At 37.4% G+C, this 23,093-nt stretch overlaps 4 protein-coding genes across 5 annotated transcripts; all 4 read left to right on the forward strand.

The window, feature by feature from the left end:
* Nucleotides 1-515: 515 nt before the first annotated feature.
* Nucleotides 516-3,541, forward strand: LOC108200305 (protein SIEVE ELEMENT OCCLUSION B-like). The gene is made up of 7 exons (XM_017368415.2): nucleotides 516-847; nucleotides 1,047-1,151; nucleotides 1,224-1,672; nucleotides 1,761-1,870; nucleotides 1,955-2,097; nucleotides 2,192-2,683; nucleotides 2,759-3,541. The coding sequence occupies exons 1-7, from the start codon at nucleotides 623-625 to the stop codon at nucleotides 3,374-3,376; spliced, it is 2,142 nt and encodes a 713-aa protein (XP_017223904.1). The 5' UTR covers nucleotides 516-622; the 3' UTR covers nucleotides 3,377-3,541.
* A 1,989-nt stretch (nucleotides 3,542-5,530) lies between these two features.
* On the forward strand, nucleotides 5,531-11,958 carry LOC108200693 (protein SIEVE ELEMENT OCCLUSION B-like). Of its 2 annotated transcripts, none has more exons than XM_017368933.2 (15): nucleotides 5,531-5,841; nucleotides 6,127-6,222; nucleotides 6,302-6,750; nucleotides 6,847-6,956; nucleotides 7,160-7,377; nucleotides 7,618-7,713; nucleotides 7,790-8,238; nucleotides 8,337-8,446; nucleotides 9,104-9,306; nucleotides 9,595-9,687; nucleotides 9,764-10,212; nucleotides 10,310-10,419; nucleotides 10,510-10,652; nucleotides 10,770-11,261; nucleotides 11,344-11,958. In XM_017368933.2, exons 1-15 carry the CDS (start codon nucleotides 5,617-5,619, stop codon nucleotides 11,956-11,958), a joined length of 3,858 nt encoding a protein of 1,285 aa, XP_017224422.1. In that variant the 5' UTR covers nucleotides 5,531-5,616. The 2 variants fall into 2 exon arrangements, with proteins under 2 accessions (XP_017224422.1, XP_017224421.1); XM_017368932.2 differs by having other exon boundaries at nucleotides 5,532-5,841; nucleotides 9,092-9,306.
* A 382-nt stretch (nucleotides 11,959-12,340) lies between these two features.
* Nucleotides 12,341-15,235, forward strand: LOC108200694 (protein SIEVE ELEMENT OCCLUSION B-like). Its single transcript, XM_017368935.2, has 7 exons — nucleotides 12,341-12,543; nucleotides 12,650-12,736; nucleotides 12,812-13,260; nucleotides 13,374-13,483; nucleotides 13,572-13,714; nucleotides 13,803-14,294; nucleotides 14,372-15,235. Exons 1-7 carry the CDS (start codon nucleotides 12,352-12,354, stop codon nucleotides 14,987-14,989), a joined length of 2,091 nt encoding a protein of 696 aa, XP_017224424.1. The 5' UTR covers nucleotides 12,341-12,351; the 3' UTR covers nucleotides 14,990-15,235.
* A 1,047-nt stretch (nucleotides 15,236-16,282) lies between these two features.
* On the forward strand, nucleotides 16,283-23,089 carry LOC108200527 (protein SIEVE ELEMENT OCCLUSION B-like). Its single transcript, XM_064083936.1, has 8 exons — nucleotides 16,283-16,495; nucleotides 18,596-20,302; nucleotides 20,518-20,613; nucleotides 20,689-21,137; nucleotides 21,245-21,354; nucleotides 21,433-21,575; nucleotides 21,664-22,152; nucleotides 22,228-23,089. Exons 2-8 carry the CDS (start codon nucleotides 20,111-20,113, stop codon nucleotides 22,849-22,851), a joined length of 2,103 nt encoding a protein of 700 aa, XP_063940006.1. The 5' UTR covers nucleotides 16,283-16,495; nucleotides 18,596-20,110; the 3' UTR covers nucleotides 22,852-23,089.
* Nucleotides 23,090-23,093: the final 4 nt, after the last annotated feature.

The raw sequence follows: 23,093 nt of genomic DNA on the forward strand, positions 1-23,093 counted from the left end.
ATGACACTAACAAAAGTTTATACGATAAACTACCACCAGGTTACTTGGTAGTTATGCCTAATGCAGAAGCTCTTGGCCCCAGAATGATCAAGTGAGCTTAGACAGAGGACATGCCAATGGTTTACTGAAATAGTGGTAGGGATAAGATCTGGTTACATACCGTGCTTTCTGGACCTTAGTTCCGAGTGAGATGAGGCTTGTTTTGGAGTAGCCAAGGCCAACTTAACTTTGACGATGCTTATAAAAGTACATGGTGTGTTTAACATTTTATTTTTTTTTCATGGGAAAGTAGAATTATTTTTTCTATCCTTAATTGTGTTGGTATGAATGTTCTAATCTATACCTAGCTTTAGTTGGGCATGAACTGAAGGTAAGGAATCACTGCAAACAGATAGATACCTAACCACATTATCCTCAAGAAAAGCTATTAGAGTTGCTCCTCCATTGAAAGCAAGGTATTCTGTTCAGCTGGCCTTTAGTCAAATCACTATATCCTCGTACTTAATATAAATAGGTACTAGTCCTTGTACAGAAATTGCATAGTTTACCAACTGAACTTAGTCCAATACAAGTGTGTAGTTTGTTTTGTTAGCATTCTAAATTTGTCAATTGGCTTTAGCTAATGGCTGCAATTGTACCGTCTGGGGTTGCTAGGATGCAGCAGGCAAGGAGTGATCGGAGCTTATTCTCTACGTCTGATGACAATGCCATGATGAAACAAATCCAGGGTACACATTCTCCTGATGGCCGTGAATTTGATGTCAAACCTATTCTTCTTATCATTGAAGATGTCATGCACCGTGCTGCTGCACCCCTTCCTGGCACTATTATTTCAAGCACTCTTCAGGTACACTGTATTATCAAACACATAGGAATACCTACTTTTAATGTTTGAGACATAACTTTGCATTTTAAGACTACCAGTAAGCTATGGCTTCATTAAATGAGCAAAGTTGTTGCATTTTGTCCATTGTACTAAGACTTTATCAAATGATCCACATTGGTTCATTAAATAATTAAACAAATTTGCTATCATGATTTTTCAGGGAACTCAAGCCCAGTTGGATGCAGTGGATGAGAAAGCTCTCCACAGTGGCTTCTCTGACATTCTTGAACTTTTAGCCTACACTATTAACAAGATTTCCTGTGAGGTAATTCATATAATTAACATTCTGAATATTGTTCAGTTTTTAATAATCTCACATATTTCAATATTGTTATAGATATCATGCAAATGTTCCGGGGGAGGGGATGCACATGCAACAACAGTGTCACTCTTTAACACACTCTCAAGCTACCCATGGGATGCTAAGGTAGTGGTAGCCTTGGCGGCGTTTGCTGTGATCTATGGCGAATTTTGGCTAGTTGCACAGCTTTACCCCACCAATCCTCTTGCCAAATCAGTTGCACACCTCAAGCAACTTCCGGATATAATGGAACGGGCTGAATCTTTGAAACCAAAGTTTGAGGCACTTGGTGGCCTGATCAAGGCAATGCTTGATCTAACAAAGTGCATTGTAGAGTTTAAGAGCCTCCCCTCACAGTACATTAGCCAGGACACTCCAGAGATGGTCACTGCCACTGCTCATATCCCGATAGCTGTTTACTGGACAATCAGAAGCATTGTGGCTTGTGCATCCATAATCATGAACCTTATAGGCATTAGTCATGAGTATGTCTCCACTATGCTGCAATTTTATGGTTATGATATGTAACATATTACAATTAGTTTATATATGTCTGGTTGTTTCATTAATTAGGTACATTGCCTCGACAACGGAGGCATGGGAACTGTCTAGTTTGGCCCATAAGGTCAATAACATACACAGCCACCTTAGCAAACAATTGTCACTTTGCCATCAGCACATTGGTATTTTCTTGTGCATGTCTTTTCATAAAAGTAATTTCATGTATTATTCTTGCGTATGTGTATGACTGAGATTCTGTCAATCAGCTATGATGAAACACGATGAAGCTTACAGAACTCTTGTTCGTCTGTTTGAAACACCTCACATTGACAACATGAAGGTCCTCAAGGCTTTGATTTACCCGAAAGATGATCAGCTCCCACTGTTTGAGAGTTCCACCAAGAGAAGGGTTAATTTTCATGTTCCTTAATCAGCTTCAGAATTTTCATAAAAAAATTACATGCAACTAATCAAGGTTTGAACTTTATTATGCATGAAAACAGGTTAGCATTGAGACACTGAGAAGGAAGATTGTGCTGCTTCTCATTTCAGAACTTGACTTTTCCCAAGAGGAGCTTTCACTTTTTGATTCGATGTATAGAGAAGCAAAGCAAAACCCATCTAGGCCTGAGAGTCATCATGAAGTTGTCTGGCTTCCAATCACAGACAGATCGACTCCATGGACTAATGAAAAGCAACAACAATTTGAAAGCTCACAGAACACAATGCCATGGCTATCTTTGCATCATCCGTCGTTGCTGGATCCAGCTGCCATTAAGTACATTAGGGACTATTGGCACTTCACCAAGAAGCCTATTGTTGTGGTATTGGATCAACAAGGTAAAGTTGTGAACCTTAACGCCCTCCATATGATGTGGATTTGGGGTAGCTTGGCTTACCCTTTTACCAGCCTCAAAGAAGAGCAACTATGGAAAGAAGAATCATGGAAAATTGAGCTACTGGCAGATTCCATTGAGCCCTTGATCTTTAATTGGGTAAGGCCAGTATGCACCATTTTTGCATATAATCTTACCAAATGAACTTGTAACCGATCATATTTTCTTCTGTAGATTAATGAAGGAAAGTACATTTGCTTGTATGGTGGTGAGGACATTGATTGGATCCGCAAGTTCACCACCACAGCTCAAGCAGTAGCGCGTGCTGCCAATATCCAGCTAGAGATGCTATATGTAGGCAAAAGCAACCCGAGGGACAAAATCCGGAAAAACAATTCAGTCATTGTTGCTGAAAATCTTAGTCATGTTCTGCCAGACCTGACCTTAATCTGGTTCTTTTGGATTAGGCTGGAGAGCATGTGGCACTCCAAAGTGCAACATGGAAAATCTGTTGAAAATGATCAAATAATGCAAGAAATCATGATGATGCTAAGCTTTGACGGTAGTGATCAAGGATGGGCAGTGATTAGCCGAGGCACAGGAGATATGGCTAAAGGGAAAGGTGAAATGTTTTTGATGAGTTTGACTCAGTTTGATCAATGGAAGGATCAGATTGATCAGAGAGGCTTTTTGCCTGCGCTTAATAACTATATTCAAGAGCTACATACTCCGCATCATTGTAATCGTTTGATACTTCCCGGATCAACAGGCAGTGTACCAGACATGGTAGCTTGTGCAGAATGTGGCCGCGCTATGGAGAAGTTCATCATGTACCGTTGCTGCACCGATTAAGTTCAATATCTAATAAGCAAGCTCCAATCTTGCATAATGATATAATTTTCTCTTTTTCAGTGTGTTTTTTTCTCTTTTATTGTGTTCTTGAAATTTTCCAATGTACTGCTTCATCTTTCTTGTAATGTAACAATATGATGTCAATAAGCATTGGTTTAAAAATCATTCCTTGTTCAATTGATATTTTTTTATTCGATAAATAATTAATTTCCACTGAAAGTTCTATAGAAATTCAGAAACTTAATCAAAGTTAACATCCAGTTTATATATTTTATCATCAGCAATCTTCTTCAGTAATCTACCAGAGTGAAGCTGCTGATATAGCGAAACATGGGTCCTCAGGACGGCACCATGATTTTAGCACGGGGGACCAATAAAATATTATGGAAGCTCGATTTTAATTATTTTCAAAATTTTCACATTAAAATTTATGTATTTAAGGACAGTTGACATGGATCCGGACTCACTTCAATCCCTCATGTTCCACGCAACTTTAGGAACAATCGATGTCTCGACAACTTATAACTGGTTAGTCACCTTTATTCGAAAGAACAAAACAGAATGTACTTTTGCAGGCTAGCTAAAGCTATGTCTATAAATAACATCCCAGAACTGAAATTAAACTATATATAAAAACATGAAAGTTTTTGGACAATTACTTTAGTTAAAGATGATTTAAAGGAAGGTTATATTACTCTTTAAGCATTCAAGTTTACAACTTTATACAAATGAACCATCAAAATTCAAAAATGTTCGGTTTGACCATTAAAATTAACAAAACCAGACACATGAACCATAATTTAATAAAAAAAACCGAGGTTGTAGGATACACTCCCTCCATTACACATTGCCCTTCTGGATTTGTTAGAACGATGCTAAATACTAATTTATATACTATATAAATCTGATTATTAAAAAAATAAACTTTTGTAAATACACATCCAGACCAAGTATGAATCTATCAATTTTGAACACCCATGTGCTAAATTGTCACACTTTGATAAATATGTAGTTGAAGTTCAGAAATTTCGAGGCTGTGTCCTATCTGTTTGATGAAATGTCTGACTGAAAATTTCACCTATTGAGAATGCTTTCGGAAGAGGTGAAAATGAGACTGGAAGTGTGGATGTTTGAAATAGGATGATGAACAAACTGGTGTATGACCTATTGAAAGTAGAGATAATACGGATGTCGAAGTTGAAGTCTTGATTCTAGCGCTGATAAGAATGTCGAAAATGTAATGATGTGAAGTAAGGGAATAATATTGCTGCTTGAATTTCTTGCTCTAGCTGTCAAATTGAATATAGTCTTAACTTTGGGATTTCTTTACCGGGGATGGTAAAGAAAATTCTTGGCCTCAGGAAACACGGGATCAGAATGCTTAAACCTCTTAAAGCAGCTCATCAGATACAAAACAACGATGCAAAATGTAGCGCGAATGAAGGGAAGATGAAAACAGTTGAGGGACTGTTGTAAAGGTGCTGATGAAGTTAGTGCAGGAGATACCAGCGATGTTGTGAAAGCCCTGCTTGTTGCTAATGAGGACTGTACAGAAGCTGTTAATATGGATGCTTCACATAGAAGTGTCGAGACTGCAAGAGGACAGGTTTGATTGAGGGTGATTATGATATTAATTAAGGACTTGAGCAGTCAGTGATAGTTGCAGGTTTTACTGAAGTTATATAGCCAAGTTTTAAATTTTGAAAGCGATGTATTTTGGCTTTGGTTTGTAAGAAATGGATTTCATCAATGTCGCCTTGCTGCTTGACACCATGCACAAGTTTTGGTTTATGAATGCTTGTGTTTTGTCGATACTTGTTTTATATGTTTATTTTTAATCTAAAATGGTCTATCGATGTAAGAGAGTGTAAAAAGCCTTTTTTTTTTCTGGTATTTCAACACTTTCAAACAGAGAGCATAAGCCACTCTAGCGAACCCGGATGGTTGAACCGGACGTCTTGCAGTTTTGATGGTTCATGTGTACAATGTGTAAACTTGAATGGATGAAAAGTAATATAGCCTAAAAGGAAAGAAGACATTAACAACAAAGAGATAAAAAATCACATTATCTACAGGAAGAACTTTTAGAGTTTTTCCTATACCGCAAGCAAGGTATTTGGTTCTGTAGCCCTTTAGTCCACCATCACTACCCTCATATTTACTACAAATATGTAACAAATTAGTTTAAAATAAGTGTCATTGTGTGTATCGATTGCATCGTACATGTGGTAGTTGGCTTAATGGCTGCAATTGTACAGGCCGGGAGTGCTAGGATGCAGCAGGCAAGTGGTAATCGGATCTTGTTCTCTATGTCGGATGAAAATGTCATGATGGACCAGATCCTCAGTACACATTGTCCTGATGGTCGTGAATTTCATGTCCAACCTCTTTTTCTTGTCATTGAAGATGTAATGCACCGTGCCAATGCACCCCTCCCTGGCACTATTTTTTCCGCTACTCTTCAGGTACAGCGCAATATCGTAATATGTAGGAAGTTGTAGTTTACATGTATAAGACATAAGTCTGCGACTAACTCAATCAGTAAGATATGTGTTCGTAAAGTCCAATATACTAAGACTTTTACCTTTTGCTTGTTTTTTCCCATTATTTCAAACTATCTGTTTTGTGAGTCCAAGTTTCAATTCAGATGGTATATATATAATTTTTATTTCAGACTATACACACAAATATATAACTTAATGGTTGATTAATAAATTGGCTAAATTTATTCCCATGATTTATTATTCCAGGGAACTCAGGCACAGCTGGATGAAAAAGCTCCCCCCAACTGCTTCTCTGACATTCTTAAACTCTTAGGCCACACTATTAAGAAGACTTCCCTTGAGGTAATTTATAACCAGTATTCTACATATTTTTTTAATTTAATTTTGTGACAAAATTTTAAGATCATTTCATGCTTTATAGATTTCCTATAAACGCTCTGAGGGAGGGAATGCACAGGCAACAACAGTGTCACTCTTTGACACACTCTCAATCTATCCATGGGATGTTAAGGTAGTGGTAGTCTTGGCAGCTTTCACTTTGATTTATGGCGAATTTTGGCTAGTGGAAGAACTTTGCCCCACCAACCCTCTAGCAAAAGCAGTTGCACACCTCAAGCAACTTCCAGAAATTATGGGGCAGGCCGAATCTTTGAAACCAAACTTTGAGTCACTTGATAACCTGATCAAGGCAGTGCTTGATCTAACAAAATGCATTGTGGATTTCAAGTGCCTCCCTTCTCAGGACATTAGCCCGGACACTCCAGAGATGGTCACTGCCCCTGCTCATATCCCAATAGCTGCTTACTGGACCATCAGAAGCATTGTGGCCTGTGCATTTATAGTAATTAACCATATAGGAAGTAGTCACGAGTATGTCTTTGCTGCTTTTTTGGGTTATGATATGGTAAATTGCTCATACATGTTAATCGATCAAAATTGTAATGTTGATGTTGTTTGATTGATTAGGTACTTTGCCTTGACAACAGAGGCATGGGAACTGTCTAGTTTGACCCATAAGGTCAATAACATACACACCAACCTTAAAAAACAATTCTCTCTTTGTCAGCAGCACATTGGTATATTTCTTGTGCATTTTAATTTTAATTTTATTTTTTTGTTTCTGCTAATCTGTACATTTTATAAGCAACTCTAAGAGCTATTGCTATGATTAGCTCTTAGAGTTGCTTTTGTATTGAAAATAAACACAATTTAGTTTTGAAATAAGGGCCCCTTTGTGTTTTACTTCAAATATGAATTTTGTAATTGGCTTTAATGGCAGCAATTGTGTCGGCTGCGAGTGCTAGGATGCTGCAGTCAATTGGTGATCGGATCTTTTTCTCTACGTCAGATGACAATGTAATGATGGATCAGATCCTGAGTACCCATTCTCCTGATGGTCGCAAATTTCATGTCCAACCTCTTTCTCTTATCATTGAAGATGTCATGCACCGTTCCAATGCACCCCTCCTTGGCACTATTATTTCCACCACTCATCGGGTACAGTGTAATATTGTAACTAAGTCTATCACTAAATATGGGTTTGTGAAGGTTCATGTACTAAGGCTTTATTAAGTTCACTTTTTGCATGTCTTTTCCCATATCTTAAATCATCTGCTTTTGTGACTACAACTTTCATTTTAGTCGGTATATAAATTATTTAGATTATACACACAAATATATACCACATCGTTTGATTAATAAATTGACTAAATTCATTCTCACAATTTTATATTCTAGGGAACTTGGGCACAGTTAGATGAGACATCTCTCCACAGCTGCTTCTCTGACATTCTTAAACTCTTAGCCCTTACTATTAAGAAGATTTCCTGCGAGGTAATCTATAACCAGTATTCCAAAATTGTTATAATTTATCAGTTTTACAAATTTTAAGATTATTAATGCTTTATAGATAACCTGCAAATGTTCTGGGGAAGAGAATGTACATGCAACAACAATGTCACTCTTTAACACCCTATCAATCTATCCATGGGATGTTAAGGTAGTGGTAGCCTTGGCAGCATTTGTTTTGATCCATGACGAATTTTGCCTAGTGGCACGACTTTACCCCACCAACCCTCTGGCCAAATCAGTTGCGCACCTAAAGCAACTTCCACATATTATGGAACAGGCCGAAACTTTGAAATCAAACTTTGAGTCACTTGGTAACCTGATCAAGGCTGTGCTTGATCTAACAAAACGCATTGTGGATTTCAAGTGCCTCCCTTCTCAGTACATTAGCCCGGACACTCTAGAGATGGTCACTGCCACTGCTCATATCCCAATAGCTGTTTACTGGACCATCAGAAGCATTGTGGCTTGTGCATTTATAGTTATCAACCTTATAGGCAGTAGTCACGAGTATGTCATTGCTGCTTTTTTTGGTTATGATATAGTGCAAATTGCTCATACATGTTAATCGATCAAAATTATAATAATGATGCTGTTTGATTGATTAGGTACTTTGCCTTCACAACAGAGGAATGGGAACTGTCTAGTTTGACCCGTAAGGTCAATAACATACACGCCCACCTTAAAGAACAATTGTCTCTTTGCTATCAGCACATTGGTATATTTCTTGTGCATTTTATCTTTCCTTCCTTTTTTTTTGCTAATCTGTACACTTTATCATAAGATATAATTATACAGTGGATATGATTTTCAATAATTTAAATACTTTACAGAAAAAGGACGGCATATACTGGTTATAGGAAATGAACCTCATGATTAAAATTTTTAAATGATTAAGGAATTGAAAATTTTATATGAATCCATTCATTCGAATTAACTACACAGATGGTTGAGCATGAAATATTTTCTGCTACCACGGATTCAAGACTTTTAACTTTAGATAACAAACTAATTAGCTACATTTTCTTTAAAAATCTACCAGAGTGAAGATGGGTCCTCAAGCAACATTATAAACAAAAAACCTAACCTTCAATAAAGATGCCTTGACAACATAAACAGTCACTCTCCCTTGCATAACAGAAGAACTGCGAATGTACTTTTGCAGGTTATCGCTAGTGCTATGAATAGCTCTTAGAGTATCTGGTTCCATTGGCCTTTAGTCTCCATCACTACCCTCATACTTACTCTAGATATCTGACACTTACTGCACACAAAGTGCATAAAGATGAACACAACTTAGTCCAAAATAAGCACTGCTGTGTTTTTTTATTTAAATAAAATTAGTAATTGGCTTTAATGGCAGCAATTGTACCAGCTGGGAGTGCTAGAATGCAGCAGGCAAGGTGTGATTCGTATTTATTCTCTGTGTCAGATGACAATGTCATGATGAACCAAATCCTGAGCACACATTCTCCTGATAATCGTGAATTTCATGTTCAACCTCTTTTTCTTATCATTGAAGATGTAATGCACCATGCCAATGCACCCCTCAGCAGTATTCTTTCCACCACTCTTCAGGTAGTGTAATATCGTAATATGTAGGAAATTGTATATTTCATGTATATGACAAAAGTCTGCGACTAATGCTATCAGTATGATATGTGTTCGTCAAGTGCAATGTATTAAGACTTTATTAAGTTTCACTTTTTGCGTGTTTTTTCCCATATTTTAAATCATCTCTTTTTTTGTGAGTCCAACTTTCATTTCAGATGGTATATAAATTATATTTCAGATTATACACACAAATATATACCACATTGGTTAATAATAAATTGACAGAATTCATTCTCATGATTTTGTTTCTAGGGAACTCACGCACAATTGGAGGGATCTCTCCACAACGGCTACTCTGACATTCTTAAACTTTTAGCCCACGCTATTAAGAAGTCTTGCTGCGAGGTAATCTATAACAGGTATTCTAAATATAGTTCGTTTATAATTTTCACAAATTTTAAGGTTATTATATGCTTTATAGATAACCTGCAAATGTTCTGGGGGAGGAGATGCACAGGCAACAACAGTGGCACTGTTTAACACGCTCTCAATCTATCCATGGGATGTTAAGGTAGTGGTAGCCTTGGTGGCATTTGTTATGATCCATGACGAATTTTGCCAAGTGGCACAGCTTTGCCCCACCTACCCTCTAGCCAAATCTGTCGCACACCTCAAGCAACTTCCAGACAAAATGGAACCGGCCGAATCTTTGGAACCAAAGTTTGAGTCACTCGGTAAACTGGTCAAGGCTGTGCTTGATCTAACAAAGTGCATCGTGGAATTTAAGAGCCTCCTTTCGCAGTCCATAAGCCTGGACATCCCAGAGATGGTTACTGCTACTGCTCGTATACCTGTAGCTGTTTACTGGACCATCAGAAGCATTGTGGCTTGTGCATTTGTTGTTACCAACCTTACTGGCATTAGTCATGAGTATGTCTTTGCTGCTTCTTTAATTGCTTATGATATGTTGCAATTTGCTCATACATGTTAATCGATCAAAATTATAATGTTGATGTTGTTTGATTAGGTGCCTTGCCTTGACAACAGAGGCATGGGAACTGAATAGTTTGGCCCACAAGGTCAATAACATACACTCACACCTTAACAAACAATTGTCTCTTTGCCATCATCACATTGGTATATTTCTTGTGCATTTGTGTTCACGAAAGCAATTGATGTATCATTTTTGCATATGTAACTCCAGAATATTTGTATGTCAATTATCAGATATGATGAAAAACGATGAAGCTTATAAAACACTTGTTCGGATGCTTGAAACACCTCACATTGACAACACAAAGTTCCTGAAGGCTTTAATTTACCCCAAAGACGATCAACTCCCGTTGTATGATGGTTATACCAGGAGAAGGGTTAGCTCTCAATTCATTTTATTTATTTATTTATATATTTTGTCACGGCTCTCAATTCATTTTAATGCGACATACTTTTCTGGAAATCAAGTTTTGAACTTAAATGCATGTAAACAGGTTAGCATCGAGACTCTGAGAAGGAAGATTGTTCTACTTTTCATTACAGAATTTGACATATTACAAGAGGAGATTATACTATTTGGTGAAAAGTATAAAGAAGCAAAGCAAAACCCATCTCGGGCCGAGAGTCATTTTGAAGTCGTCTGGCTTCCAATCACAGACAGATCAGTTCCATGGAATGAAGAAAAGCAACTACAGTTTTATAACACACAGGATTTAATGCCATGGCAATCTTTGCATCATCCGTCTATGCTGGATCCAGTTGCCATTAAATACATCAAGGACAAATGGCACTTCACCAAGAAGTCTATTGCTGTAGTGTTGGATCAACAAGGGAAAGTTGTGAACCTTAACGCCCTCCATATGATGTGGATTTGGGGTAACTTGGCTTACCCTTTTACTAGCCTCAAAGAAGAGCAACTTTGGAATGAAGAGTCATGGAACATTGAATTCCTGGTGAATCGCATTGATACCAATATCTTTAAATGGGTAAGGACACTTGGCAATCGAAATCATTGTTGTATATAATCATACAAGATGAACTCAAAATTGACCAAAATTTTTTGTGTAGATTAATGAAGGGAAGTACATTTGCTTGTATGGTGGTGTGGACATTGATTGGATCCGCAAGTTCACTGTTACAGCAAATACAGTAGCGTGGGCTGCTGGTATCCAGCTAAAGATGATATATGTCGGCAAAAGCAACTCAAGGGACAAAATTCAAAAAATCACCACCACCATTGTTGCTAAAAATCTTAGTTATGTATGGCGAGACCTGACCTTAATCTGGTTCTTCTGGAGTAGAATAGAGAGCATGTGGCACTCCAGAGTGCAACATGGCAAATCGGTTGAAAATGATCAGATAATGAAAGAAATCATGACGATGCTATATTTTGACGGTGATGATCAAGGATGGGCAGTGATTGGTCAAGGTATGGAGATGGCTAAAGCGAAAGGTGAAATGTTCTTGAAGAGTTTGTCTGAGTTTGATGAATGGAAGCATGACAGCGACGAGAAAGGTTTTTTGCCTGCCCTGAATGACTATTTTAAAAAGCTTTATACTCCTCATCATTGCCATCGTTTTACATTTCCCGGATCAACAGGAAGTGTTCATGATAATGTGGTCTGTGCAGAATGTGGCCGTCCTATGGAGAAGTCCACCATGTACACTTGCTGCACCGATTGAGTGCAAATATTATATAAGCAAGTTACTATCGCCGGCTAATATTTTATTTATTTTATTTTAAAACGAATGTCTATAAATTCCTGTTTGTAGAGTGTTCGTTGTTCGCTTACCTTTTAGCGTGTTCTTGAATAAATAGTATTCGAAATGTACTTTTGTGGACTATAGCTATCGCTTTGAATAGAATACTAGAACTAAAACCCTGCTTTATATATAAAACATGAAAGTTTAAGGATCATAGCTCGAGTGGGACATGATCTAAAAAGGAAACATTGAAAGCAAGGTATCTAGTTCCACTGGCCTTTAGTCCACATCACTGCTCTCATACTTACTATAGATATCTAACAAAAGTTGCACATAGAGTGCATAGCAATTGTACCGGCTGAGAGTGCCTAGATGCAGCAGGCAAGGGGTGATCGGATCTTGTTCTCTGTGGCTGATGACAATGTCATGATGGACCAGATCCTCAGTACACATTCTCCTGATGGTCGTAAATTTCATGTCCAGCCTCTTTTTGTTATCATAGAGGATGTCATGCACCATGCCAATGCACCCCTCCCTGGCACTATTCTTTCCACCACTCTTCAGGTATAGTGTAATATCATCATATGTAATACAACTTAATAAAGTTCACCTTTTTCGTGTTTTTCCCATAATTCATCCTCTGTTTTTGGGAGTCCTGCTTTTATTTCAGGCACAGTTGGATGAGAAAGCTCTTAACAGCAGCTTCTCTGGCATGCTTAAACTTTTAGCCCCCGCTATTAAGAAGATTTCCTGTGAGGTAATCTGTAACCAGTATTCTATATGCATTATCTTATGATTATCACAAATTTTAAGATTATTACTTTCTTTACAGATATCCTGCAAATGTTCTGCAGAAGGGGATGCACAAGCAACAACAGTCTCACTCTTTAAGATGCTCTCAAACTATCCATGGGATGTTAAGTTAGTAGTAGCGTTGGCGGCTTTCACTGTGATCTATGGCGAATTCTGGCTAGTGGCACAGCTTTACCCCACCAACCCTCTAGCCAAATCAGTTGCACACCTCAGGCAACTTTCAAGTATAATGCAGCGGGCTGAATCTTCAATACCAAAGTTTGAGTCACTTGGTAAACTGATCAACGCAGTGCTTGTTCTAACAAAGTGCATTGTGAAATTAACTAGCCTCCCTTCTCAGTACATTAGCTCGGACACCCCAGAGATGGTCACTGCCACTGCTCATATCCCTACAGCTGTTTACTGGACCATCAGAAGTATTGTGGCTTGTGCATTTATAATTATAAATCTTAGAGACACTAGTAATGAGTATGTCGCAGGCTCGCAGCTGCTTTTGTTTTTAAATTATGACATGTTGCAATTTGATCATACATGTTAATCGATGAAAATTATAATGTTGATGTTGTTTCCTTGACTACTAGGTACATTACCTCGACAACAGAGGCATGGGAACTGTATAGCTTGTCCCGTAAGGTGGATAACATACACACCCACCTTAGCAAACAATTGTCTCGTTGCCATCAGCACATTGGTATATTTCTTGTGCATTTGTGTTCACAAAAGTAATTTATTGTAACATTTCTGTGTAGGAACATGACTCTAGAATCTTTACATATCAGCTATGATGAAACACGATGAACTTTATAGAACACTTCTCCGGCTGCTTGAAACACCTTTCATTGACAACACGAAGTTCCTGAAGGCTTTGATTTACCCCAAAGACGATCAGCTCCCGCTGTTTAATGGTCATACCAGGAGAAGGGTTAGCTCTCAATTGCTTTTGATCTGACATAATGTTTGAAAAATCACTTGTAACAAATCAAGTTTTGAACTTACATGCATGTAAACAGGTTAGCATCGAGACACTGAGAAGGAAGATTGTGGTGCTTCTCATTTCCGAATTTGACATACCCTTAGAGGAGCTATTGCTGTTTGAGTTGATGTATGGAGAAGCAAAGCAAAACTCATCTGGGACCGAGAGTCATTATGAATTTGTCTGGCTTCCAATCACGGATAGATCGGTTCCATGGAATGAAGAAAAGCAAAAATTACTTGAAAAAACACAAGACTCAATGCCATGGCTCTTTTTGCATCATCCGTCTATGCTCGATCCAGTTGCCATTGAGTACATCAAGGATAACTGGCACTTCACCAAGAAGTCTATCGCTGTAGTGGTGGATCAGCAAGGGAAAGTTGTGAACCTTGATGCCCTCCATATGATGCGGATTTGGGGTAGCTTTGCTTACCCTTTTACCAGTGTCAAAGAAGAGCAACTTTGGAATGTAGAATCCTGGAGAATGGAATTCCTGGATTATGGAATTCATTTCATGATCTCTGAATGGGTAAGGACACTATTGAATAATTGTTTTATATACTTTTAGAAGATGAACTTGAAATTATCAAAATTTTGGGAGTGTAGATTTCTGAAGGGAGATACATCTGCTTGTATGGTGGCGACGATATAGAGTGGATCCACAAGTTCACCCATGCAGCAAATGTAGTAGCGCACACTGCCCGTATCCCACTAGAGATGTTCTATGTAGGCAAAAGCAACCCGAGGGACAAGATTCAAAAGATCAATAACACCATTGTTGCTGAAAAACTTAGTCATGCGTTGCCACAGCTGGCCTATATCCGGTTCTTCTGGAGTAGGCTAGAGAGCATGTGGCACTCCAAAGTGCAACATGGCAAATCTGTTGAAAATGATCAGATTATGAAAGAAATCATGATGATGCTATACTTTGGCAGTAGTGATCAAGGATGGGCGGTGATCGGTCAAGGCATGGATATGGCAAAGGCGAAAGGTGAAATGTTTTTGATGAGTTTGTCTCAGTTGTCTGATGAACGGAAGCATGACATTGTTGATAAAGGTTTTTTGCCTGCTCTGAATGATATTTTTCAAGAGCTTTATACTCCGCATCATTGTCATCGTATTAAACTTCCCGGATCAACAAGCAGTGTTCAGGACAAGGTGGTCTGTGCAGAATGTGGCTGTGCTATGGAGAAATCCATAATGTACAGTTGCTGCACCGATTAACTGCAAGATTTTACAAGTCATTATGGTCGATGATTTTGATTTACTGAAAACATTGTGATTCATGTTGGACAAAATTGTATTTTGCTGTCTGCTTTGTGGTAATCCTCTAGTTGCAGAGTTAATGGATTATCATTAGGAGCCAAATATTATCTCTCCTGCTAAGGCTTTATAATTTTAGACTTGAATAACTACTCCAAAGTGTGATATACAATGTTACTTGTCACTCACTGCAAAGTGTGATGTATAATGTTACTTGTCATTCACTGCAAACTGTGATTTGATTCTCGTGGTCTTGTAAGCCTTTAGGGACCTCGTGTTTGTCACCTGCGGTGCCTCGCAAACACAAATAGAGCATAAGGGAGCCTTGCAAGCTGTCGTGCTTTTTGTGTGTGCGACCTGCAGAGACGAATGGAGTATAAGGGAACCTCGCAAGCCTGCATGAGCAACCTATGGACACAAATAAAATCGAAAAGTGAAAATTGTGAGGGATTTGTGGCCTTGCAAGTGAGCTTTGTATGTATACATGCGGACACAATAGAGCGGAAAGGGTCCGTTTTCGGCGTCTATAAAGTGCATAAAGGATCAAGGACAAGGGTGCAGATTGTGGAATTTTAAGAGGAAATGATGCCTTGGTGCCATGGTGAAGTTGGGAATAAATACGAGGGAGGATAAAATAAATTATAATTTTTTTTTCCAATTATAAGTAGAATAGTGCAAAATAAATATTATAGAAAACATAATGCATAACTGTCAAAAATATTAGTAACACCCAATTAACCAACTAATTGTTACTCCCTCCGTCCCTTTTTATTTGTCCATTTTGGAAAAAAAAAACACATACCAAGAAATAATTGATTGTATAAACTTTTTCATTAAATACCTCTAATTAATATCTTGAAAATGGTGGAATACCCCTACTTTATGTCTTGAAAACATGAATTCAACCAAGTTTTAAATAAGTCAGGCCTTGAAAATTGAAATTATGGAGATATATTTGAAAAACTATCATTAAATTAGTTTTGAAAGTATAAATGGACAGATAAATAGGGACAAAATTTTACTTCCAAAGTGGACAGATAAATAGGGACGGAGGGAGTATTTGTTATCATTTATTAATACGAAAGCACAAATCACTATAATTTTAATTAAAATAGATAAATTTCTAATTAAATATCACAAATATAGAGCATAATTGGATAACTCTTGGTCCGGTCCTGGGTCCGGACTTAACTCACCTCGAGAATATAAGTCACGCTAGTAAAAAAAATATCACAAATATGAAAGAAGGTTGAAGTTTAAAAAAGAAAGAAAGAAAGAAGGTTAGAGAATAAGAATAAGAAGGAAGAAGGAAGAATAAGGATTGTAGTAGTATGGCTTCGTTTACGCGACCCGTGGACGCATATGGAGCAAAAGGGAAGCTCGTGTGTGCGACCTTGAGGACCTCTCACAAGCATTCGGGTTTTCAGCATGTCTTGGCCTCAAATTAATTGGGTTTTCATCTTTAAGGTACATATATACCTGTCCCTCTTCTCTAAACATATCTCAAACCCTTCTCTCGGTTGATTTTGTTGCTCGCTGATAGTTTCGTACTGGACTCGAGAGTTACAATATCCTTTTAGATTATACTCATGCACATAATAAGTACATGATGATCATTTTGTTGTTTGTTTGCCGTTTGGGTGAGTTTAAAATAAGTGCTTCTTGATTAAAGTCGAAAGCAAGTTAAGACTTATAAGTGATTAAAGTGTCTAGGAAAGAAGCAAAAGCTCTCAGAGAAAAGTTAGCATTTATAACTTTTAATAAGTGCTTCCGCTTTTGTACAGAAACGAGTCAAGAAAAGTAGAAGTCTAACTTTTCCGGAAAAGAAGCAGTTCTCCTCAATTGCCAAACACGCACATACTCTTTACTAATAAGTGAAACCTTTGGGACGGAGAAGCACCAAATATCAACAGTTATATTACTTAGCTTTGTTGTTAAACAACGAAATTCTTCTGAGTTTGGTAGTGATAATTGTTTCAGACAAATTAATATGAAATCTAATAAAGTTTTAAGTTAAATAACTTTAAATTTTAAACTAATTTATTATCAAAAAAAATTGACAACGTTTTGTGTTTCGGTCCTTTAACTATATAGTAAAATAGACAATTGCTGAGATGATAGAGTGACAGTGGCTTGATTCTCGGTAGAGTTTGTCTTTATCGCAATCTTGTGAAAGACAGAGTTTAAATTAAATTTTATATTAATATGAATTTGGCTAATAATATCAATTAGACTCCTTATCTATATGAATTCTCAAACGTAATAGAAATTTCGTAGAGTTGTCTCGTAAACTAAATTATTTGAGTTTTAAAAATTAAAACGAAGAGTTTTGTTCATGATGTAATTCTTTACAAAATTTAGATAATCGTTACATTACAATATTCTAGTCAACATGGAAGTCTTTTTTCAAATTAGTATGAACTATGAAGTATATAAATTGAAATATTTAATTAATTATGTAAATTAGACTATGTTATCCAATTAATAATAATTGAAGTTATAAATTTAATATATTATAATACTATACATATCAATATATATATTATATTTTATATAACACACATCATTAATATATATTTAAAAAAATTTATGTTCAAATTATTTAAAAGAAATATATTATGATCTCACATCCGCCCGGGAACTAATCTAGTAAATAATAAATTTATAAAAAATATTTAAACTCATAAACTAGTCATCATCGTATAATAAAGCACGTGCTCTCTAAAAACTCTAAGAATAGATAATCTAAGCGTGGAAGAAGAATGTCCTCACAGTAATATAACCAATTATTCACACCCCCTTGACAGAACAACTCTGAATGTACTTTTACAGGCCAATGCTATTGCCATAAATAGCATACTATGACTGAAGTTAAATTTTAAATACAATCATAGCTAGACCAGAGTCACAAATCATATTAGTGGGGTTCACAAATTCATAAGTTATGGTGTAGGAAAGGTTTTAGTGTTTGCCATATCATTGGCAGTAGTTGGCGCTGTGGCAAAGATTTGTAAATAGATGGAGCTTCTGGGATCTGAACGCGAGACGAGTCACTGCACATTTTTTATAAATATAGCCGAGAAACAGACTCGTTTCAACGTGTTTGTATCAAATGTGATGCATATTCACAAAGTTAATAGGAAGAACAAGCCTTATAAGTTGCAGCTCAACAAGTTTGCTGATATGACCAGCCATGACTTTAAAAAGTGTTATGGGTCAAAGTCACGCCTCATACGAGTCTTTATGGAAATCACAGTAGAACTGATTGCATTCATGAGAATCTGCATCCGTCTGTTAATGGAGGAAGAATTGAGCATTAGGCAACTGCGGTATAAAATATTTAATTGTAACATTTATATATGAAATACGAAAAAATAGAGTATGTCCATTCTCTTTACACTTGATATTGACGTATTCTAGGTAGCCTATAACATTGTATTGTTGCCAAGAAAATTAGAAAAAGATGCAGAATGCGATGATCGAAATATCTTAAGTGCAATTACTTTTTTTAGGTTTAGTAGCTAATTAAGTCTGTTTAAGACAACTTTTCAATTTTGTTTATTGCAGATGAATGCTCCCTGTTATAATTGTCTAAGGCTTTGATGTGAAACCTGTTCCAAACCAGCTTGTATCAGTCGCTATTGCTGCTGGTGGATCAAATTTGAGGTCTACAAGGAGAGAACATTTGTTCTATCAGTCATTACTAAAACCCCTTCAGAGTGATCCCTAGTTGAAATTTATATGAGACAATGCAGTGTGTGTTTACCAGAGACTATGCTCAGAGTTAGATCATGGGGTGGTTATCCTAGGCTACGGAACAGCATTTGATGGAACTAAATTGTTGCCTAACAAGACCGCGCTAATCCAAGAACCCTCAGACTCAGAATTAGAACATACAACTGGTGAAGTACAACAGTAAGATCAACAAGACGACCACTTTCCTATTCTGTGAATTGCACCAGTAATCTGATTTCCTTCTTACCCATTCTACTTGAAATCCTGGAATTGTTCTCTACAGATGGTTATGAGGCACATGCGACATTGTCCTGTTATTGACATCATACACCAAGTAAGTATTTCCTGGGGATAGTGTAGGATGCGGTCCAGTCTGACATGCGGAGGATGTTTCATGCTATTTGGAGGGTCAATGAGATATAGGAGTTTGCTACTTGGTCATGAACATATGGAGAATAGGCAGCAAGCGATGACAGTCTAATTTGGGGATGGAAGTATATATGGTGTTGTGATTGAGTTCGTCTTTGCTGAAACAGTTTGCAGGACAACTGCCGCTGATAATGAGTAGCATGGCAGCATCTGATATGGAGGTCCATGTTGAGAATTCATTTCGAATACATTAAATTATAAAAAAATAATTAAGTACAAAAAATCAAGCTTTTGCCCCTCATTCAAAAGTTATTCCCTGCATTCCCGTATCTACAAGAAAAGCTCTTAGGATCTTGTTCTCTACGTACGATGACAATGTCACAATGAAACAGATCCTGAGTACACATTCTCCTGATGATCGCGAATTTCATGTCCAACCTCTTTTTCGTATCATTGAAGATGTCATGCACCGTACCAATGCACCCCTCCTTGGCACTATTCTTTCCACCACTCTTCAGGTACTGCCATTCCATTACACTTTCATAAGGAATCCTTCTTGGCTCTTATATGATGTTGAGTGCTGCCATTCCTTTACACTTTCATTAGGAATCCTCTTGAGAAATCTGCAGAGTTAAAGCTGATTATCTATCAAAGCAAGGGTCCTCAAGCAACTTTATGAACAAAAGATCTAATCTTCAAGAAAGATGTCCCGAATAAACAGTAATCTGAATTTACTTTTGCGGCCTATAGCTATTGCTTTGAATACCATACCAGAACTGAAACCCTGCTTTATATGAAAAACATGAAAGTTTAAGGTTCATAGCTCTAGTAGGACATGATCTTCAAAGGAAATCATGAAAGCAAGGTATCTGGTTCCATTGGCCTTTAGTCCACATCACTGCTCTCATACTTACTATAGATATTTAACAAAATTTGCACACAGAGTGCATAGCAATTCTACGGGCTGGGAGTGACAAGATGCAGCAGGCAAGGGGTGATCGGATCTTGTTCTCTATGGCGGATGACAATGTCATGATGGACCGGATCCTCAGTACACATTCTCCTGATGGTCATAAATTTCATGTCCAACCTCTTTTTCTTATCATTGAGGATGTCATGGACCATGCCAATGCGCTCCTCCCTGGCAGTATTCTTTCCACCACTCTTCAGGTATGGTACTGGTACTGTAATATCGTCATATGTACTACGACTTAATAAAGTTCACTTTTTTCATGTTTTTTTCCATAATTCATCCTCTTTTTTTGTGAGTCCTGCTTTCATTTCAGACTGTGTATAAATTTTATTTAAAATGATACACAAAGATATATACCACATTGGTTGATTAATGAATTCACTAAATGTATTCTCATGATATAAATTTATAGGGAACTCAGGCACAGTTGGATGAGAAAGCTCTTAATAGCAGCTTCTCTGGCATTCTTAAACTTTTAGCCCCCACTATTAAGAAAATTTCCCGTGAGGTAATTTATAACCAGTATTCTAAATGCACTATCTTATGATTTTCACAAATTTTAAGATTATCACATTCTTTATAGATTTCCTGCAAAAGTTCTGCAGAAGGGGATGCACAAGCAACAACAGTGTCACTCTTTAAAACGCTCTCGAACTATTCATGGGATGTTAAGGTAGTAGTAGCCTTGGCAGCTTTCGCTGTGTTCTATGGTGAATTCTGGTTAGTAGCACAGCTTTACCCCACCAACCCTCTAGCCAACTCAGTTGCACACCTCAAGCAACTTCCAAATATAATGGAACGGGCCGAATCTTCAAAACCAAAGTTTGAGTCACTTGGTAAACTGATCAAGGCAGTACTTGTTCTAACGAAGTGCATTGTGAAATTAACGAGCCTCCCTTCTCAGTACATTAGCTCGGACAACCCGGAAATGGTCACTGCCACTGCTCGTATCCCTATAGCTGTTTACTGGACGATCAGAAGTATTGTGGCTTGTGCATTTATAATTATTACTCTTACAGACACTAGTAATGAGTATGTCGCAGCTGCTTTTTTTTTTCTTAATTATGACATGTTGCAATTTGATTATACATGTTAATCGATGAAAATTATAATGTTGATGTTATTTCCTTGACTACTAGGTACATTGCATCAACAACAGAGGCATGGGAATTGTATAGTTTGGCCCGTAAGGTGGATAACATACACACCCACCTTAGCAAACAATTGTCTCTTTGCCAACAGCAAATTGGTATATTTCTTGTGCATTGTGTTCACAGAAGTAATAAATTGCATTACTTTTACATATTATTTATATATCAATTATCAGCTCTGAAGAAACACGATGAAGCTTATAGGACATTTGTTCGACTGCTTGAAACACCTCACTTTGACAACACAAAGTTCCTCAAGACTTTGATTTACCCCAAAGACGACCAGCTCCCACTGTTTGAGGGTCATACCAGGAGAAGGGTTAGCTCTCAACTCTCTTTTATCTGACTTAATTTTTAAATTATCACATGCAACTAGTCAAGGTTTGAACTTATATGCATGTAAACAGGTTAGCATCGAGACACTGAGAAATAAGCTTGTGCTACTTCTTCTTACAGAGAATGACATGTCCCAAGAAGAGATTGCGCTTTTTGATAGTATGTATAGAGAAGCAAAGCAAATCCCATTTGGCGTGAGTCATTATGAAGTCGTCTGGCTTCCAATCATGGACAGATCAGTTCCATGGAATGAAGAAAAGCAAAAATTACTTGAAAACACACAGAACTTAATGCCATGGCTGTTTTTGTATCATCCGTCTATGCTGGATCCTCTTGCCATTAAGTACATGAAGGACAACTGGCACTTCACCAAGAAGTCTATCGTAGTGGTGGTGGATCCACAAGGGAAAGTTGTGAACCTTAACGCCCTCCATATGATGTGGATTTGGGGTAACTTCGCTTACCCTTTCACGAGCCTAAGAGAAGAGCGACTATGGGAAGAAGAATCATGGAGAATTGATCTACTGGTGGATTCCATTGAACCCATGATCTTTCAATGGGTAAGACAACTATGCATCATTGTTGTATATAATCTTACAAAATGAACTTGAAACTGACCAAACTTTCTTGTGTAGATTAGTGAAAGAAAGTACATTTGCTTGTACGGTGGTGATGATATTGATTGGATCCGCAGGTTCACTGCCACAGCGCAAGCAGTAGCGCGTGCTGCCAATATCCATCTAGAGATGTTATACGTAGGCAAAAGCAACCCGACTGGAAAAATTCGAAAAATCAATAACATCATTGATGCTGAAAATCTTAGTCTTGTGTTGCCAGACCTGGACTTAATCTGGTACTTTTGGAGTAGGATAGAGAGCATGTGGCACTCCAAAGTGCAACATGGCAAATCTGTTGAAAATGATGAGATAATGAAAGAAATCATGATGTTGCTATACTTCGACGGTTGTGATCAAGGATGGGCAGTGATTTTTTGGGGTGAGAAAGATATGGCTAAAGCTAAAGGTGAAATGTTTTTGGAGAGTTTGTCTGAGTTTGATAAATGGAAGCATGACAGTGAAGAGAAAGGATTTTTGCCCGCGCTGAATGACTATTTTAAAAAGCTTTATACCCCGCATCATTGTCATCGTTTTACATTTCCGGGATCAACAGGCAGTGTTGAGGATAAGATGGTTTGTGCAGAATGTGGCCGTCCTATGGAGAAGTCCACCATGTACACTTGCTGCACCAACAAATATTAAATAAGCAAGTTACTGTTGCCGGCCAACATCAAATTTTAATTAATTATTTGTTTGAATAATTTTATTGTTAATGCGTGACTTTAAGCGGTTTCCCTAAAATGTACACAAACAGGCTCCTGTATGATGTTGAGTGCTGCCAGAATGAATTCTATAATTTCCTGTTTGTAGAGTGTTCCATTTTCGCTTAACTTTTAGTGTGTTCTTGAATTTTCCGCTTGTACTGCTGCTATTTTTCTGATATA

The sequence above is a fragment of the Daucus carota genome, chromosome 9 (genome assembly GCF_001625215.2).
Source record: "Daucus carota subsp. sativus chromosome 9, DH1 v3.0, whole genome shotgun sequence".
Classification (NCBI taxonomy): Eukaryota; Viridiplantae; Streptophyta; class Magnoliopsida; order Apiales; family Apiaceae; genus Daucus; species Daucus carota.